This window comes from Pinus tabuliformis, chromosome 3_2 (assembly GCF_031772625.1).
Source record: "Pinus tabuliformis cultivar Carrire ecotype Pingquan chromosome 3_2, CPIR1, whole genome shotgun sequence".
NCBI lineage: Eukaryota > Viridiplantae > Streptophyta > Pinopsida > Pinales > Pinaceae > Pinus > Pinus tabuliformis.
The window spans coordinates 55888143-55910017 of NC_142302.1; the positions used below are offsets into that span (position 1 = coordinate 55888143).

Sequence of the window (21875 nt, forward strand, 5' to 3'; positions counted from 1 at the left end):
ATTCCAACTTCTTCGAAACCCATAACCTTTATATATGGTATTCTTGAAGCAAAAATATTAAAATCAACACTTAAATTAAAAAGAAAGTGTCATCGGCAACACCGCCACCACCTCCTACATTGCTTTCGATTTACAATCCCAACATGTTTAAAATCGTGGTCTAAAAGCCTAATTCTTAGTATAAACAAAATTAATTTAAAAAATGTATAATAATAATAACAATAATAATAGAAGACGTTGGAAAAAAATCTTAAAACAATAATAAAAACATATTTTTTCGTTAAAAAATAATTTAATAAAAACTAAATTAAAGCCTCGCCCTTTTTTTTAATTACTCAACTTAAAAAACATACATATTTAAAATAAGTTTTAGAAAATAAATATAGAGAAAAAATATCTTTTTTGAGAATTTTCCCAACCCATACATATATATTTTGGATTTATATGTTTATTTTTGTAATTTCATTTATGATGATGATGATTAATGTTTATTGAGAACATATATATTTTGGATTTATTTGTTTATTTTTGTAATTTCATTTATGATGATGATGATTAATGTTTATTGAGATGAATATGGATTATTGATAAAATATTATTTAGAATTATTTAGCATTTTATTTTTATGCTCGAAAAGCAATGAGATAAATGTTTTGGAAATCACTATAGTTTTGTGTGCTTAAAAGGTTAAGAGGGATGATAGTGTGCCAAATATTTTGAAAATTATAATAAATGTAAGAATGACATGGACAATCTAAGAGAAAACGTTTTTTATCTTTTATCCTCTTAGTGTCACAAAGGTCACAAATTCTTTTATCCCATGATGTTTTGGTAAGACATTTCGACAATTATTTCTTTCTTTTTCCTTTACGAAATTATTTAAAATATAATTAGAAAAACACTTTTTTTTTTGTCTTCTTTATTTGATTCATTTTCCATGTTTGGTGACTTTTTTTCTTTTATTTTACATTATTTTGTTTGCAATGACATAAAACTTTTAGAGTATGGTTTCAAAATATTGCAAGTTTGAGTTCAAAGGAAAATAGGGGTGGTGGAGTGTTATTTGTAGCACCTCTCTCCAACACAAGAGTTGATTTGAAGATTGTACTTGTAAGGATATTGATTTTCAAGGCTATGGGTTTCAAAGAAGTTGCAATTTTAACTTCGGAAAAAAATGGTGGTTACCATTGAGAGTGTTAATTTTCAATTTGAAGATTGATTTGAAAATTTTAACTATAATAGTTTAGATTTCTAAGCCCATGGTTTCAAACAAGTTGTAATTTTGAATTTGAAAAAAATAAATGTTGTAGGCGGTGCCAATTTTTTATATATGGGTTTATTTTAAGGTTCTTGCCGCCAACATTATGAATTGTTATGGACATAGTTGCAAAAGGTGTTAATTTTAAAATCCACCTCTACCTCATCTCCACCCAAAAACAAAAAATTGCTACCAGTGACACCACTCTTTGAAACAAAAGTAAAAACTACAACTAGATACAATCTTTAAAAACAAAAATTTTAAATATTTTTATTAAATCAGTAACTATATTATCTCTAAACATACTATTTGTGAAATATACTTCTACATAAAACTTAACATAAGTTATGGTTATACACCTATTATAAGTTTATGGGGAGCATAAATAAAGTTTCCCAAAGATTGTTTAATGCAAACTAGTGACTTGTATCCCTAAATGTGTATACTTGGAATATTGGAAAGTCTACCCACCCACATTGGGGTAAAAGTTCAATATTTTTGGAAAGTCATCAAATAAAGGAGACGAAGGATGGATATATAAGCTTCTTTGATCTTGATGGCAGCTGACTGACATCCATTCATAAATCCCATGTGGACCTATAAGCTAAGGCCCACATTTGCATCGGAAGCGTTTATCGGCTTTAATCCTTTAAACTGGAACCATTCACTCTTATCGGAATACACATGAATCACACGGGAAGCACAGGAACAAGCGCCCAAACACATAAGATCGGACTTCAAATATTTTACACCCGTGTTCATAAACATCGGCGGGTCCGCTCATCTAAGACATCTTCGCCGTCCATTTCTTCCCCCGATCCAATGGCTATTGGCACATCGCTTAATCAGTCCATCGGTGTATCGTTGTTCCACCATCCTTCATTATTTGACTTTGCTGAAATGCGATTTTCAATCAAATCTTGACTGTCGATCTGGACTTGATTCGATGGTTGACGACTCATTCGATCAATGAAACTAATCGTTGACCCTGCACCATAGATCCAACCCTCGTTTGATCCAAAGCTCCACAACAATTTCGGGTGAGCAACGTGCACGAGGATTAACCGCCTGATAAAGCGTTTCCTCTCTCCTCCTCGTTGCTACGTGTCTCTCGATGAATGGTATTGGGTGACTACTCCTTTTTACTACTTATGGTTTTGAGGCCGCCCGATAATCCACTTACCACCATTGAAAACTGCTTTCATTGTGCATTAACGTTCATGCATCTCTGTCGTGCGATGACCATCGATTTGTTGATCTATCGATCGGACGGTTCTCGCTCACTACCGGTTCTCTTCACCTTTTGCCATTACTGTCTGTCGATTTGAAAGATTCGAAGGTTCTCGTTCTTCCTGCCTACGTCGTTGATCTTTTGCTTAATGATGGATTTACGTTAAAACCCCAGTTTCTGCCATACTCCGTTAACACACGACATTCATATATAACAATAAGCTATGATATCTTTGAAGTAGGCTCAGCCACTATTATAACACAAAGGACCGCAATTATACTTTGAACACTACGATTTATAACTTTAGGGCGTAAAAACAGAGAATAATGCTTAGTTTGTTCCACAGGCAACTATACAGAGGCAAGCGAAGGATTTCAATAAAAACTATAGATTCACGCACATTGAATCATTTTATTCAATACAATAAGTTTACAGAGTCTCGACCCTTAGGCTCGATTACAACAATAAAAGACCCGGTTTCAATCTTGAAATCCTCGCTTTCTCTTGCTTGAATCTAACCTAGCGAACCTCTAGCTAGCTTCTCTAACCTCTCTAACCTATCCAACTTTTGAATTATACAAAAAGATCACAATTTATACAAAAGTGGATTCATGAACCAATTTTGGTTCATATTCAGGAATCTCTCACTCTCTCCTAAAGAATCTCTTCAACTCCACTCTTTTCTAAACATATGCTAAATCAAGCTTTCAAATTTCTCATATCCTATTCAAACCAAATAAATCTAAATGTTTGGCCTGATCTCCACACAGGGAGGATCACTCAGCCACTATACCCTTTTTCTCATACTCAATAATAAATAAACACTCTCACACATTTAAATAAATAAAATTAACTAAACTCTTGTATTCCAACCCTTTGTTAGTCACAACATGTGATCATGCCATCACATTACTGACTAGGCTTGAATGCTCCTGCATCAGACTCCCAAAGTTGAAAGTTTTCATGACCTCCTGGTCATGTGTTTCTTCTGCTGATCATCCACTATCCCAAACTTTACTTTGTAATTGGTCATCACTTTCATCATGTTGCTAGTTCAATTCTTCTACCACTGTCACTTCTGTTCTTCTAGATTTCCAAATCTTATTTTGTTGTTGTCCTCTTTCCTTTCTGATACAAATTCCTTTTGTTAATTTCTCTTCCTTGTTGTCCCTCTTCTTCACTGACTTCATCTTCCACAATTTCTCAATTTCCTCCTTACCATTTGTTCTTAACTGAACTCCTCTGACATCTGTCTGCTGTACATTCTCCTTTACCATATAAATTATAAAATTTTTGTCCAATTCTTCTTCACCTCTGTCATTTACAAACTGTTGTTTGTATTCTACAGCTTCCCTTTCATTATCATTAAAGATAATCCTTTCCTCTATGTTATCAGGTTCATCTAATTTCTTTTCTAAAAAAATACAGATTCCTTCATATTCAATAAGCATGTCAATTACATATGACTCCTCCTTCCTGTATAAAACAGAATTTCCATCACAATTGTCAGATTCAAAATAACTATGGTTTTCACTTTCCATAGGTAATTCTGCCATCAAATATTTATACTATCCTTCTGCATAAGTTATGAAATTGTCATCAATTTTCATTTCCATACTTTCTTCTGCATTACACAGTGTTCCTTGTTCTAACACAAGACTATCATTCAACAATTCAATAGCTAGAATTTCTTGGAGCATATCATTGTGAAGTATCCTTGCATCTTCTATACTTATACCATTGCAACAAAATGATGTTGTTTCATCTTTTCCTACATCAGAAACAAAATTTTAATTTTCTAAAGCTTCTTCATGGTTACAGATTCATAAAAATAATCCACTTTAAAATCACAGAATTCCTGAACTTCTATATCTATCAACATCATCATATATTCCTTCACAATTTCCGTAGTACTTTCATTTTGATTCTCTACTGAAGATACTTCATTCTGGTTACCATCACAAACTTTCATTTGCTTATCTTCAACTTCTTCAACCATGACAATTTCCCTGTCAATACCATCATTCTCAAAATTATTAAATACATGCTCAAAATATCTTTCTGTTTCAGCCATCTCTTCCAGTAATCTCACTTCTTCATCAACATGCATAAGCACATTAACGAATTATTGTTCATCACTTGTCAAACCTCAAAATATACACAACATGTTAGTTTCAAAAATACAAGGCTCTTCATTTGAAGCCTCAATGATCAGATCCTCATGCTTCTATGAACTATTCTGATAGTTCACTAAGTTATTGAGACATTCTTCCTCAACATCTCTGATTTCTTCCTCATCAAAGAAAACTTCTGGGACTGCAACTTCTTGATTATGCTTGGCAAATTCATCATAGGTATGTAGAATACCTTTCTGTTCTACACAATTTTCCCCAACACTCAATTTATCCAAATAAGACAATAATGTCTCCTCCTCTTCTATGATAAGACTTTGATCTTTCAAATATTTCCTTGACTTAACTTCTTCAGCTGAGTTTTCTGTGTCATCTTTCCTTCTCTTTATTTCACAAATCTGCAATGCATCTATTTCCTTTCCTTTTTCCATTTCCCATGGGTCTTCTATCCATGCTAAAATTCCTTCTAACTTGAACCAATACTTTTTCACTAAGAGAAGACACAATCCACCAATTGAAGTCTTGAAAGTCTTTATGCATCTCCTTTCATGGTTTTCTTGCCTCTACCTCTTTCACCTTTTCATACACATTTTCAAATTCATTAGGCTGCATACTTGCAATTTTACATTTACAAAAATAGTTAATCCAAAAAATATGAGATCCTCTTGTCTGTGAGGATGCTACCACTCTCATTCTCAACTTTTCGGAGTATTAATTTCTCAGCAAACAATTCTCTGATAGGCCATTTAACTCTTTTTCCCACATAAAATCCTTGTTTCCATTTTTCTCTAATTCCTTTCAATACTAGCTTCTTCAAACGACTGAGTTCTATCTTTATCTCAGCCAACTCTATGTTCCTTTATTCTTTACTCATTCCTTTGAGTCCAACTGCTTCAGCACTCTTTTTCCTCTGCTTCTAACTTTCCTCTATACCCCTGTCATGACTATCAATAGTCAAATCCATTTCTTCCTCTGGTGAACTTTCCTTGTTCACTAGTGAGCTGCAACTAGCCTTTTTCATTTCTCCTGTAACAAGTCTCCTTCATGCCTCACCAAACTTTCCTGAGTTCAGCCTTTTGGCATGTATTGGTTCTTTCCTCGAACCTTTCACTGACTAACAATTCTACCCAACATTCCTCTTGCTGGAATTGTTATCTTTAAGACAACTCTATCCACAATCACAATTATGGAGTTGCCTCAACAACTTCTACCCAATACACATTTGGAAGTTGTTCTCATCTCTTCTTGAACACTCCTTACTCTAGGCTCTGCATCTTCAATTGCTCACTTCCTTCTTTCATTCAGTAATTTCATTTACTGTTGGGTACTGTCACCTTTACTCATCTGAGAGTTCTTCTTGCTCTATCTTCTTTAACATAGCTCATATGCTATGATGCTAGTACAACTCATTCTACCTTTCAACAATTCCACTGCTTCCACTAACCTTAACAATCTTATCTCAAGATACATCAAAGTACCTTTCAAACCTATAATATTTCCTTCAAAGATGTCTTAAAACTAATTCCCGTTCCATCAGTTAACTCTTTGCCAAAAGATTCATCTGTTCACTATTTCATTTAGACTTTCCATTCAAAAGACTCCATACAGCCAACAACTATTTCCCATTTTAACTTTCATAATGGACTCTTCAGCTTTCAAGATCAATTAAGATTAGATCTGAATTTCAATTATTTTTACCAATTCATGACAGACACTATCAATTCCTTCTGATAACCTGTTTATAAGCAAATCCTGTTTTGCTTCTACAAATTCCAAAATTCATTCCTTGTAATGGTTCTTCTTTCAGTGCTATTAAACCCAAACTCTATTCTTTCAATCATCAATATCATTGCCTTCAACAATACTTTGAGCAATCTTCATTCACTCTTCAATTTAACTTTCAATTCTAAACATTTCACTCCAATTTACCTTTTAAATAAAATCAATCATGCAATCAGCTTACACAAAAATTTCATTTTCCTGAAAGGAAAACATCTTCTCTTTTGAAATTTCAATCCCTTGTTGTTCTTTAGACATTCAAAACAAATCTCTGCAAAATCATCAAAATAAACATTCTTACCAAACCTTCATCAGAAGTTCACTACTTCCCCATTCTGATCTCAGTGCCCTTTGTAGTCTGATCCCCATCTGTATCAAATTCACTTCAGTGCAAATTATACATATGTTGAGATTACAATTCAATTTCCAAACCATTCTTTACAGAGCGTTGAGCTAGCTCTGATACCAAAATGATTTCAACTGACTGACATCCATTCATAAATCCCATGTGGACCTATAAGATAAGGCCCACATTTGCATCGGAAGTGTTTATCGGCTTTAAACCTTTAAACTGAAACCATTCACTCTTATCGGAATACATAGGAATCACACGGGAAGCACAGGAACAAGTGCTCGAACACATAAGGTCGGACTTCAAATATTTTACACCCGCGTTCATAAACATCGGCGGGTCCGCTCATCCAAGACATCTCCACCATTCATTTCTTCCCCCGATCCAACGACTATCGATGCATCGCTTAATCGGTCCACTAGCGTATCGTTGTTCCACCGTCCTTTGTTATTTGGCTTTGTCGAAATGCAATTGCCGATCAAATCTTGACTGTTGATTTGGACTCGATCCGACGATTGACGACTCATCCGATCAGCAAAACTAATCATTAACCCTGCGCCGCAGATACAACCCTCGTTTGATCCAACGCTCCACAACAATTTTGGGTGAGCAACGTGCACGAGGATTAACCACTCGATAAAGCGGTTTCCTCTCTCCTCCTTGCTGCTACGTGTCGCTTGATGAATGGTATCGGGTGACTACTCCTTTTTATAACTTATGGTTTTGAGACCACCCGATAATCCACTTACCACCGTTGAAAACTACTTTCACTGTGCATTAACGTTCACGCATCTCTGTCATGCGATGACCGTCGATCTGTTGATCTATCGATCGGATGGTTCTCGCTTACTACCAGTTCTCTTCACCTTCCACCATTACTATATGTCGATCTGAAAGATTCGACGGTTCCCGTTCTTCCTACCTATGCCTTTGATCTTCTGCTCATTGATGGATTTACGTTAAAACCCCATTTTCTGCCATACGCTGTTATCACACGACATTCATTTATAACAGTAAGCTATGATATATTTGAAGTAGGCTCAACCATTGTTATAACACAAAGGACCCCAATTATACTTTGAACACTACAATTTATAACTTCAGGGCGTAAAAACAGAGAAGGATGCTTAGTTTGTTCCACAGGCAACTATACAGAGGCAAGCAAAGGATTTCAATAAAAACTACACATTCATGCACACTGAATCATTTTATTCAATACAATAAGTTTACAGAGTCTTGGCCCTCTGGCTCGATTACAACAATAAAATACCCTGTTTCAATCTTGAAATCCTCGCTCTCTCTTACTCGAATCTAACCTATCTAACCTCTAGCTAGCCTCTCTAACCTCTCTAACCTATCCAACTTTTGAATTATACAAAAATATCATAATTTATACAAAAGTGGATTCATGAACCAATTCTGGTTCAGATCCAGGAATCTCTCACTCTCTCCTAAATAATCTCTTCAACTCCACTCTTTTCTAAACAGATGCTAAATCAAGCTTTTAAATTCCTCATATCCTATTCAAACCAAATAAATCTAACTATTTGGCCTAATCTCCACACGGGAGGATCACTCAGCCACTATACCCTTTTTCTCATATTCGACAATAAATAAGCACTCTTACACATTTAAATAAATAAAATTAACTAAACTCTTGTCTTCCAACTCTTTGTTAGTCACAACATGTGATCATGCCATCACATTGCTGACTAAACCTGAATGCTCCTACATTAGATTTACAAATAATGTCTTGTTTAAATGGAAAAGACTATTTCTATCTCTGATAGATTTAAACTTTATTATAGAAAAACAGACATAAAAATAAATACATTTTTTATTATGAAAAAAATTTCCCAAACCTAAAAAAAATCAATTTAAATTAATAGAGGAAATAAGACTAAAATTTGTTGAAAAATAAAACTAAAGTCTATTGAATTAGCATATCAACCCATGAGCATCGAAGAATATTACTTTATTCACAACCTTATCTCCTAGGGAGATGACTAGAGATGAGCGTACCTTTTTGAGGGAGATGAGGGAGATGACTAGAGATAAGCGTACCCTTTTGATGAATATTACTTGATCCACTACATTATCTCCCAGGGACATGACTAGAGATGAATGTAACTTTTTGATGGTGAAGTAATTCTCATACTGGGAAAATCATGTTGGAAATATATAGTAAAATTTATTTGGAACAGTAATCAAATGAAACGAATGATGAAAAAATAGAATTCTTAATAGGATAGTAATGAAATGAAAAACACCATCACTTCTTTCATCTTTAAAGAAGGTGTTCTTGATAAGTATAGAGGTGTCTTTTTGTTATTCATAGGGATGAAAAATATGCTAGAATAATTACACTATAATGATGCTATACAAAACAAAATTTGTAATAATATTAAGTGACATTTGATAGAGATTAGAATTACAAAAGGAAAATCAGAAAAATCTTTATTAAGAAGAAACATTACTTAAATTATTTAGACAAATCTTTATCATTAATAAGAAACATTACTTAAACTTAGTTCTATAGATAAATTTTTAGTGATGATGTTTATATTATTACAAGAAATGAAAAGTAATAATATGACTTTATTAGGCTTTTACTTTATGTTATTTAGGATTTAGCTAATTGTTATATGAATCCATCCTATTTGAATAAGCCCCATTAAATAATAGTAAAGAGTTATTTGATATAAAATGGTTTACTTCACATATTTTACTAAATATTTGGTACTCATCAGTAACGGGCCCACATATAATCATGGTTTTTGTTATTTAAAAATTATTAAAATGTATAAAAGACCATTGAATGTTTGTTTCTCCTGTGCTTTTATATTGGGGTTATGCTTAATGAAAATCCATCCCATTTTAATACTCATTAGTAACCGGCCCACATATAATCATGGTTTTGATATTAAAAAATTATTAAAATGTTATAAAAGACCATTGAATGTTTGTATTGTGTTTTTATATTGGGGTTATGCCTAATGAAAATCCATCTCATTTTAAAAGACAAGTGAATGTTGTTTCCTTTTTTATATTATCTTTATTTACATTTTTTATCTTATTATCCTTTATATAGTTATTAAAATTATATTTTTGTAAATTTAATTAGGTTTCAAATTAAAAATTAAGAAACATTACAATTTTAATTCAAACTATTATAAATTAAAAAAACATATAAAAAATAATAAAAATTTTAATTGTATAATTATTTAAATTAAAACTAATAGATTAAAATTCTTATTTTTAATTAGTTTAAAAATTACTTTAATTATATTATTAAATTAAATTTATTTTTAAATAGATAACTTTATATATTATAATTTTATTAATCTAAAACTTTTATAGTCTTCTTTGATTTAGGAAGTTATATTTTCTTATTTCTTATAAAATTATTGTTTACATTATTTTAATTTCATCTTTATCTCCATTTAAAGAATTTGTTATATATATATATGTGTGTGTATATATATATGGAAACTAATATAAAAGAAACGACTATTTTTGACTAGATACAAAATAAGGGAAGAATTAATTTAATCTTAATTTAAATAATAAATTAAATATATATAAATAAATATTTATAATATTTTAAATTAATCTTAAACTAACCAAAATTGAAAGATAAAATTTTATTATTTTAGTTATAATTAAAATAATATAAATAAAAAACGTTTCACTTGAATATATATCATTTTTTATTTATATTATTTTAATTATAACTAAAATAATAAAATTTTATCTTCAATTTTCGTTAGTTTAAGATTAATTAAAAATATTATAAGTATTTATTTATATACATTTAATTTATTATTTAAATTAAGATTAAATTAATTCTTCCTTTATTTTTTACCTAGTCAAAAGTAGTCGTTTCTTTTATATTCGTTTCCTTATAGCCGTTAGAATGATTTGTTTCTTCATCTTGCCCGATGATGAACCACACTAGTTGGTTCGAAAGGCCTGGACCAAACTTTTCTAAGTATAATTTCTTCGAAAAGTATTTCGAATATTGAAAAATGATTTCAAACTTAAATAACCTTGAAAATCCATCATTCAATACCTTATTCATTAAATATTTACCATTTTAATTAAATTATTCATTACATCTTTATTAGTTTTAATTAAATTATTAATCTTCATACATTTTTCCAATCCCTCTTTAATTCAATTATGATCATTTAACCTTTCTCATCTTACACAATATCTTTTAAGTTGTTAAATTACCTAATTTATTTTCCTTTTCTTTTTTCTTTACTTTTCCTCTCTAAAAAATGGTTGAATTTCTTTTTATTTTTTCTTTAATTAAATAAAATTATGTTATTTAACATGCCTTTATGCTAAGTTGCAATATTAATGACTAATTCAACAAGGATAGTGAGAGTGTGATTATTAATGTTTTAGGGTGTATTTTATTTTATTTTAAAATGGACTTTGTCAACTAGAAGTTAAGCATGCAAGAAATTACACACCCAACTATTTAGAGCATTAGAAAATGTGTTGCTCTGACACAAAAATACCCAATATTCAAAGCATTTTTATTTGACTCTTATAATAGAACATGAAAAGTGGTTAAAATCTTCCATATTAACTTTTCTCCTTAAATTTCTTCTCATTAAATTAGTGGTGATGAAAAACATGGTCACTAAATCAACCTTTGAAAATCAAATATAAAGAAGCTAACATACCTTAATAATTAATTATGTTTCCCTGAGGGTTAGTTTAATTGGTTGGTTCCATGTCATTAAAGCACCTTTGTTATTCAGGGGTCACAGGTTCAATTCTCTCGACACGCTCGGGGGTCAGGCTCCATGATTGAGCCGACATGAAGTGATCCCTTCAGGTGGATCTTCCTGGTACAAATATTTTGTGCACATAGAGGTTACCCATCTAAGACGTCAATACACAATATAAAACATCTTAAAATGAGACTAAAGTGAGAAAATAATGTTTCCAATAATAATACATTGATAGGTGTGACTATTTTGGAATATGGCTTCTAGAATTTTAATTTAATAACAACAAGTGCTACATAGTAACTGGTACCTCCATTGTAGTTTGAATATATCCAAACTAAAATTAAAATACTGAATTCAAGTTAATGTTTTTTTTTTGTGAGCTTGACAAGACCTTTTCATTCATTCATTTTCAACAAAAGTAGGTTACAACCATAATCAAGAAGTTCAGTGGCCTCAACCTTCCCATTGGGAAACCAGGTTTGTTGGCCACTAAACAACATTATATGTCATCCAAAAACAATATAGTTTGAGTCTGTCTAACAATGCCTTGTAGGACTGAATGTCTGGAAACCATCTACATACTAAATAACTATAACATAATAGCCTAGTCATCATATACATCATAGAAAATTAAACAAAAAAGAGATTAACTATAGGCAAGCATACTGCTATTCATCAGAGGACTCCACTGGAGCTGGGTCCTTTGCACTTGAACCCAGTAATTCAAACTGAGGAAGGCACAAAATGTGTTTTTCAATGCAGCTGAGACGAACATTTTGCTGTTGAATTTGGAACTGTATGAGTTGAAATTCTTTTTGAATTTCCTGGAAGCCAGGATCAGATTTAACAAAGCCAACTGGAGGGTTCATTATAGCCTTGGCTATAATGCTTTTCATTAACAAATAGAGATGAAAATTTTTCTTATATTGAGTGGTGCGACCTCTGGAATGTCTTGAGTCAGGGATAAGGTCATACCAATCTTCCAACTGGAACTCTACTTATGCCCATTGATTCAGATCAACTTCCTAGTTTGAAATTAATTGTCGAACTTGAGATAGAGTATTTGTTTGATATGCATGGGTTGCATTGTGGATAAGCTGAGGAATTAGTTTATGACTGCGACTTCGCGGCTGATGGGCTTAGACTGGGCTATTGCCTCCCCGCTTCCCCACTTGCCTCCCTCGACTGTGACCACCTTTGCCCGAAGAATTGGCATCAGAGGTTGGGCGAGCCATAATGCTTTTCAGCCAAATAATAGAGAAATGAAAGCATTGAGACACACTAGACGGACCATGAACTCGGGGCATCCTGTCCACTTTGGGTCTCAGCCATTACAATGACAGTGAGGATCTGACACATTATCAAAACATAAAGGAAATGTGTAGCTAACGTTAAGCCTGAACCTGTCCAATAACTTGGGAGATGAATGAGTCTGCCATCTATGACATGATACAACGTACCCGAGCTCCCCTAGCCTAATTGAGACCATACAAAGAGGCAAGACAAGACAAGTCTACCACCCAAGGAAGAAGGCAACACCCACCAGCTCCCCAAGCCCGATTTCACCCAAACCCGAAAGAAAGACGAAAGGAATCAAACACAAGAGGTTCTGGATCCTTCCCACTCTTAGAAAAACCAGTTCAATTAAATATCCAGCACAGGCGAACAAGCATGCATCAACTATATAACTCCAAACTAGAGAAATGTAGTACATTTCCATGTGAGATAATAAAATTCCAAAGAGAACAAATACAGTCACATAAAAATAAGACAGAACAGAGGACAATACTGCGGAAGCTTTCCATTTTTCACGACACAGGTTCCATTTCCTTGTAGATACCATATTATGAAACTCGCCTCTTAAGATCCGAGAGACAATAGAATAAGTTGCATACTGCGGGTGAAGAGGAGGGGTAAACTAAATTACATACCGAGCAGATGATGACATTAGACTGAGGAGACCAACTGCATCCGAGAGACTAACCTACAGAGCCTTCCTTCCAAATGAAAACAAGCTAACTAAGAACCTTCGACCTCCACCAATTACTAAAACCAAGCACCAAATGATTGAAAGATTACAATTGCGAGCCCTTACCACCTAGAGGGAAATATCACTCTGGCTTGTCGCATCACTATTAATGGATAACATGCACATTACCACCCAACCTTCATTGTCGAGCATGCAAGGGCTCTGGGTAAGACACCCTATGCTCCCTCATCATTCATTATACCCATGACGAGGATCCTAACGAAATCCATTAGCTGTCTCACACTCCGATTGGGGAGAATTCAAGTTAATGCTACGATTTAGAATCCAGTCAATTTAGAGTTTACTAATTGCTTGTAAATTGAGGTATTTTGTTAATTTTAATTCTTCAATGTGGCGGTTGAGAATCCAAAGCTACAATAATAATGTCTTATTGTAGTGATAATGTTTTTGTTGAGAAGATTCTCTAGAAGGTTTTACATTTTTTGTGTAAGTATAGATACATATATATTTGTGAAATATAGGTTGAATATATTCCTTAAAAAATATTTATTTACTTAGTTATTTGTTCTTTGAATTGAAAATCATTTTAATTTATTATTAATAATTTTTGACTAATTTTTTATTGATATTCAGTAAAATTATATATATATATATATATATAATTTAATTTATTTGTTATTTCATTTTCACTAGCTTAAACAAATTTTATAATAAACAATAAATACTTAGGTAATATAAATAAGTGGTTTTTATTTTTAAAATAATTCTATAATAATTAAATGAATTTATATTAATTATTTTTAAGTATTTAAGTATTTTTAATTTTCACTTAATTATTAATGAATTTATCCAATTGTATTTGTTTATGATTTATTATAAGAGTAATTTAAATATTAGAAAATAATTAAGTTGCATTTTAACTAATTAATGGTTAATCACATTTTAGAAAAATTGCAAATTGATATATGAAACTGGAAATTTAAACATTGTGCAACAACTTGCATAAATTTTACTCCAACTTATTAAGGTGTTGAAGAAAACATAAATAATGGTGGCCATAAGTGTATTTATTTACATCTTGTTCCTCTCCATTTTTTATAGAAATACTTGCTTAAATTATGGTTGGTAGTATTTGATAGTAAATACGTTATTTATATGAGTAAGAGTTATTTTCAAGGATTTTAATTTTGGTGGTTTCATATGAAGCTTAACCATGGAAAAACTAAAAGTGTCTAAAAATTAATGCATAAATATTGCAACTACATCAAAAAATTATGATAAAATAATATGTAGCAATTATCCATATGATAGTGTGTTAAGTAAATGATGCAATGACAAACATTACATAATAAATCCTTAACTAATCATATTATAGATAAATAATTTTAAATATTAATTTAAAGTAATAAAATTCAATTCATATAGTTTAGTTGTTCTTGCTAGATATATTTCATATTTGTGTAATATAGGTTGAATATATTCTTTAAAAAAATATTTAATTTACTTATTTAGTTGTTCTTTGAAATGAAAATCATTTTAATTTATTATTAATAATTTTTTACTAAATTTTTATTGTAAAACTATATCATTTTTTTACTATAATTTAGTTTATTTGTTATTTTATTTTCACTAGCTTAAACCAAATTTAATAATAAACAATAAATACCTAGGTGATATAAATAAGTGGTTTTTACTTTTAAAACAATTATATAATAATTAAATGAATCAATATTTTTTTTTTTAAGTGTTTAACTATTTTTAATTTTCACTTAATTATTAATGAATTTATCTAATTGTATTTGTTCACGATTTAATAAAATTTTAAGCTTGCTAGCTAACAATATTTATTAATTTCGAACTTGTTAATTGATAATATTTATTATAAAGCTCATGGGTCTTTGGATTGACAGTGAATGGGTGCACTGTTAAGGCACTCCTTGCTATAGGTCACTGATTCAAATTCCCCGTGGGTGCTTTCCTACCAAAAAAAAGATAATATTTATTATAAAAGTAATTTAAATATTATAAAATGATTAAGTTACATTATAATTAATTAATGGTTAATCACATTTATGTAAAATTGCAAATTAATATATGAAAATGAAAATTTAAATGCTGGGTAACAACTTGCATAAATTTTGGTGAGTAATAACCACTAAAAAGTCTACACATTTACATTTTTACTCCTACTTATTAAAGTGTTGAAGAAAACATAAATAATGGTGGGGAGTAACAACTCCTGATAAGTGTATTTATTTACATCTTGTTCCTCTTCATTTTTTATGCAAATACTTGCTTAAATTATGATGGGTAGTAATTGATGGTAACTTCATCCAAAAATTGTGGCAGAAAATAGTTATCCATATGACATTGTATTGTGTAAAGGATGCAAGATATGACATTGTGTTGTGTAAAGACTGCAATGACAATCATTAACCAATCATATTGTAGATAAATATTTTTAAATATTAATAAAAAGTAATAAAATTCAATCCATAATGTTAAACTATGGACAATTTTTTTGGGTCAAAAACAAAGCAATAGTCCATCGTGTAACACCATGCCTACCACAAGTATAATAACAATAAATTTATAATTTAATTAAATTTTTATGATTTTTTGAACATGTAACACCATGCCTACCACAGGTATAATAACAATAAAGTTATATATATATATATATATATATATATTTTTTTTTTTTTTTAATGTCGATAGACATGCCCCATAAACCTACCACATGTATAATAACAATAAAGTTATATATATATATATATATATATATATATATATATATATATATATATATATTTTATATGTCGATAGACATGCCCCATAACCAAGTTATAATTTAATTAAATTTTTAAGATTTTTGTCCCATAAAGAGTATAGAATTTTGCAACCTGTCGCGGCCATGATGAGGACATATGGAATTCCTCTCAAATGTTCCCTACTATGTACTAGTACATCATGTGAGGGAAGATTTAATATGCCTTGGGTGGAAGTATGCCTTCGCTTATCCAACTCATTGGTTATTGATTTTTGTTAATCATTATATGGAGGGGTTCTTTGTGTTTATTGCAGGAGGTGGTGTCATGGGGTGGTGGCACTCTTCTTTAGATGTGCCTTTGCTCCTGGTGAGCAGTATTGTCTTCCTTCTACTGTGGTTAGCTATGCCTATTCCTGGTAGCCATGCCTTTGGTTCTCATAGTGGCCATGCATCCCTTGGTTGTTCCTAGTCTTAACGTTTACTAGTTCTCTCAATGATGGAGAATTTGTATTTCCCCACATCTCTGAATGGTTCTCATCTTCTTGCTATGTTCACTTGGTCTCTTTGGGGTTCTAGTTGGTCCACACGATTCACTATAATAACTTGTCTCTTTCACAAAGTTTTCTGCCTCCTTTTAGTTCACAGATTACCCTAACCAAGCTTCACGCTCAAATTTTCCTATGGATGGTAGTCTCCAAAGGTAGGTTTGTGGGAATTTTAAGTGTTGATCAACCTGTGTTTCAGCTTCATGGTCCCTCTTAGAAGCTTTCTCCTCCCAATAATTGTCTAGTTTGCTCTATGCCAGTCGCGGTTTCTACAATAGTCGCATGTTAAAGTGGGAAGTTAGAGGCTTAAATTGGTGGGCATTGGTCTAAAAACTTAGGCAGATGGGTTTTTGCAGGTCATGGCTCGAGAGAACGCAATCACTTACAAAAGCTTCCTGGCATAGCTAAATACTTCAAACACTCTAATTGGCATCTATATGCAACCTAGGATTCATGACTCCAGACAACTCTTAACTTGTGGGATGGACTACCCAACATAGCCAATTATCACTCCAAGGCAAAATGCAATGAATCTGTAAGCCAAGCATTTCTTATAGATGATTTTTTTTTCATAGTAGCATATGTAAGCACTTAGTTTTAGTTTGAATGGCTTGCTTGAACATGGTCTCTATGCCTTCAATTCTTGGCATTCTTTATAAAATTTGGCAATGCTTTCTTTTCGTTTGATGCACTGGTTAAGCAGGGTCTATGTAACCTGAAGACTCTCAATTTGTGTTATTAGGTTGGTTACCCATTGGGTAGGGTAGTAGCAAGAGTACTCTCACTTGTAATGCCTTATCTAGTTAATGGAATGTCAAATTTTACACAATTATTTATTTATTTATTTATGTTGTTAGGCATGTCTATTTTTGAATTGGGCTTCCATAATTTTAATTTAATTATCAATAATTATTAAGTGGATGATAGGCATTTAATCTCCATAGAATATTATAGAATATTCTTAACAATGTACACAAATCAAAGGTTGAGATTTATTTTCAAAGTAGCTATGTATTTTTTTCCCTTCTAAATAAATTCATTAACTAAAAAGGTTGTCATATGAACAAGTTTTATATGAAATAAGTTCTTGATTTTTGGGCATGTAGTATTGATAAGTGATGGTATTGGGTCGTGGTATTGTAACAAAGCCTATTTACAAATTAAGAATCTCTATGATAAAATGGGGTTAAATATGGTTAAGAATCTTGTTATATATTTTTAAAAAATGTATATGTGTTTAACTTATATTAATTCCTTTGATCATTAATAATGTAATAATGATAATAATTATTTTAAATATAGGTATAATTTAGTTACCGTATGATTTGTTTTTTTTTTTAATTGTAGTAACTTGATATGTATGATGAAGTAAGTGTTTTGAAGCTTATTATGGATCGATGCCTATCAACATTTACAAGCCATTTGATTTATATAGTTGCGCTAGTCCTAGCAATGTGAGATATATTATGGAGTAAGTATTTTCATACTTAGCATGGATTGATGCATATAAACATTTACTAACCATTTAATATATATAGTTGTGCCAATATTATATCTAATATCACTTAAAATTAACACACACACACACATATATATATATATATATATATATATATATATATAATTTAGAAACAAACATTTCAAATTAAATAAAAAAATTTAAACTATAATACATAAATATTTGTTATTTATGATTTCATTTTTCAATTAAAAAAACTAGAAAACCAAATTTTCATTTTAAAAAAACAAAAAATTTGAACATTAATCTTAAAAACTAGAATTCCAATTTAAATAAATAAATAAATAAGGAAACGTTGTCATCATCCATTTTATATCATTTTAACAATTATTTATTTAAAAAAAGAAAAAAAAAGAAATGTTATCATCATCCATTTTGTATCATTCTAACAATTATTTAAGGCATAGTCTAACTTATAGATGAAACTACCTTTTTCACAACCATTTTTCTGGATAATTTTAATTAAAATCTGACAGATTTTAAAAACTTGAGTTTAAATTCCTAATAACCACTAATTAAAATATTACAAACAAGTTAGCGTGTAAACCATTTTTATAAATATTGTTCTTCGAATTTTCGCTATGTTTAATAATGTTTATCCTCAATTATTTTTAAAAAATGACAGGAGATCTTTCCTGCCTGGTTAAAAATAAACTCGCCCAAAACCCCATTTCCAAAACATCCGTTAAAATCCGTTCTCGGAATGTATGCCCGGCAACGTGAAAGGGACGACGCTAAAGGGGACAAATGGCGTTGTTTCGGTGGACCGAGAAGGAGAAAAAGACAATTGGCCTCCTTGGATTGGAAGGAGATTAAGGATCCAACGATATTGAAAGCGATGAGGGGAATGCTGATGATTCTGGTTGTTACCTGTCATGTAAAAGAGTGGCGTGCTTATATAGTTTTGTTTCTATATCAAGTGCTAAAGAGGTTCCAAATGTAGGAGAGTGACACATCCAAATTCAACCAAATGCTCATGGCAACTCCCACTTATCCTTTGCATCGAACGCAGAGTCCTTGACAACATTTCAAGGAAATAAATGCAGCAGAATCTTAAGATTTGGTCAAATGCACACGTACTCAGGTGACAAAGATATGAAAACCCCGCACCTGTTGTCTCGGAAAACATGCTTTTCAGGTTGCTCGGCCTCCTTCTTCACAGCTGTAGCTCTCTTCTATAAACTGGTATGTTCGAGAGAACAATGGTGGATGCAGCATATTCATTTCGTGACTTTGGATTGCTTCTGAAGGATCTCCAGAGGGTAAAAGCGTGAAATACTCCAAGGCATATCCTTACAATTATTTTCTCATCATACACAGGCGAGACGATGAATGATATAAAGGGATCAGGTGAAACATCATCAGGAGGTTATTATTACACACTGATTTATTTCTTGCAGGACTACGAACGCCTGTTCTGCTGCATAGAATTTAATGGTTTTAACTTTTGTCAAAATCCTTCACCATCTGCTCCCCCTACCAACACCTTTTAAAATCACTCTCTGCTCTCATTCCATTTTGTCTCATGAAGTTTCTCCTTTGTCTTCCTGCAATTCCATATTCCATTGCTTCTTTCTGTCTCTTGACATCTCATCCCTTGAGGTCCCTATCAGATAACCACTTAATATGAAGAAAACCAAGAGCTTCGCCATTCTGAATCCAAGGGAGAATGAAGAAGCCATTAGTACTGGTCAGATAGGAGTTTCTTTCATTTTTTTGGTTCATTTTTTTTTGTTGGGTGAAGTGGGGGGCGCATATTTTTCGCTTTAATATTTTTCAACTTATATCATCACCTTGGGCTTTGGATGCAGGCGTGGTTTCCAGAGCCCGTCTCAGAGTTCCAACTGCTATGCCTCAGCCTGCAACTACACGGTGGAATCCAACGCCAGAGCAGTTGATGATACTGGAAGAAATGTATAGAGGCGGGATTCGAACTCCGAACGCCGATCAGATCCAGCAAATCACAGCCCATCTGGCTTTGTATGGTAAGATAGAAGGAAAAAATGTTTTCTACTGGTTCCAGAATCACAAAGCTCGAGACAGGCAGAAGCTGAGACGTAAAATGGAGAGCAAACAGGAACCCAAGAGAAGTACATTTGAAGACGTGCGTAGGGTTTTTATGATAACATTTTTTTCATGTTCTTGACCTCACAAATATAATTTTACTGATGCCTTCTTCTAATATGACAGGAATCTGCTCTGAACATCAACAATGGCTGGAGGCTTAGCACACTCGAGTCAAGAGAAGGATGCTGCAACTCTTTCAATTGTGGGAGCGTAGAAGAATATGACTGTGAAATTGATACAGTACATGCAATAAGTAGGAGAGCCAGGCCTCTTAAAACTCTGGAATTGTTTCCAACATGCAGTGGCTTATAGTTAATGAAAAGCCCATCATGTTGTCTTATGTCAAGATGAACTAATTACTTCTGGAGGATGGTTATGAGTAGTGTACGCTTAGAAATACATAAGCCTTTTACTGAATATATCTACTGTATTACTCGGATTTTATCGAATGCACCGTCTTGTTTTTTGTGTTAAAAAGTCCATACATCTTGTGGGAATAAATTTCATTCGCTTTTTGGTTTTGGTACAAAAAACAATGCAGAAATTAGCTGATTATTCTCTCGAGCCTATGTTACTACTAGTTGACACCCGCACCATGTGTCTTCACACTGATCTATAGGGATGGATGTCTCTTCAAATGGCTGGATTAATGAACCAATGGCTCCTATACGCTTCATACGTTCTCCACAGACTCTTCTATCAATCAAATAATAATACTTGTTTTATCAAGATTATAAGCAGGTTCACATTCTCATTCTGATGAAGAACCTCATAAACAGTTTCGAAGGTAAATCTTAAATCTTATGTGATGGATCTTAAAAACTAATCTCCAACACATCTGGAAAAAGAAAATTTATTGCTTTAGCTCTATAACATATGCAAATTCTTCTTGTCATCTGATTTGAGCAGTTTTGATGATCAACAAATTAATGAGAATGAGAATCACATGGAATGAGATTAAAAAACTTCTTATTGTACAGAAATGTAACAATGATATACAAATAATGGATGTATCTTCAACTATGTTTTAGGTTTGATATATATTAAACCACGTGGAATGAGCTTAAAAAACTTCATTGTACAGAAATTTAACAATGATATCTAAATAATGGATGTATCTTCAACCATGTTTTAGGGTTGATATATATTAATAGAATCATGGTTAGTATCATCAATATGGTTAGTGTATTATTTATTGAAGCCTTTCTCACTAATTTAATATATGTCAATAAAATCAGTATATTGTTTTCACCTTGATTGTAGATTTGGAAAACATTCATCCTTTTCAAATTTTAAAAGCATTTATCACTTCATCTAGTTAAATCAAAAAACAATGGCTAATGGCTAAAAACTATATTGAATCCTTTCGAACGAATTTAATGAGAGATTGTAGCTTCACGATAAGCCAGTGTACTCTGAGAGTAAGTTTGGCATCCATGCAGTCACTTAGCTATGTTTTCAGTGGGGGGACTAGAATTCATGCC

The 21875-nt window shown here is 31.9% G+C and overlaps 1 protein-coding gene across 3 annotated transcripts; it reads left to right on the forward strand.

The window, feature by feature from the left end:
* Positions 1–19448: 19448 nt before the first annotated feature.
* On the forward strand, positions 19449–20833 carry LOC149179777 (uncharacterized). Of its 3 annotated transcripts, none has more exons than XM_089418057.1 (3): positions 19449–19692; positions 20136–20428; positions 20515–20833. In XM_089418057.1, the coding sequence occupies exons 1-3, from the start codon at positions 19653–19655 to the stop codon at positions 20701–20703; spliced, it is 522 nt and encodes a 173-aa protein (XP_089274183.1). In that variant the 5' UTR covers positions 19449–19652; the 3' UTR covers positions 20704–20833. The 3 variants fall into 3 exon arrangements, with proteins under 3 accessions (XP_089274183.1, XP_089274184.1, XP_089274182.1); XM_089418058.1 differs by having other exon boundaries at positions 19449–19674; XM_089418056.1 differs by lacking the exon at positions 19449–19692 and adding an exon at positions 19725–20014.
* The last annotated feature ends 1042 nt before the right edge of the window (positions 20834–21875 follow it).

Excerpts from the sequence above, each read along its gene's own strand:
- LOC149179777 (XM_089418056.1), top strand. The coding sequence starts at position 19,951 with ATGAAGAAAACCAAGAGCTTCGCCATTCTGAATCCAAGGGAGAATGAA. Across the intron at positions 20,015-20,135 it reads TGAAGAAGCCATTAGTACTG|GCGTGGTTTCCAGAGCCCGT; the intron begins GTCAGATAGGAG and ends CTTTGGATGCAG. Across the intron at positions 20,429-20,514 it reads AGAGAAGTACATTTGAAGAC|GAATCTGCTCTGAACATCAA; the intron begins GTGCGTAGGGTT and ends CTAATATGACAG.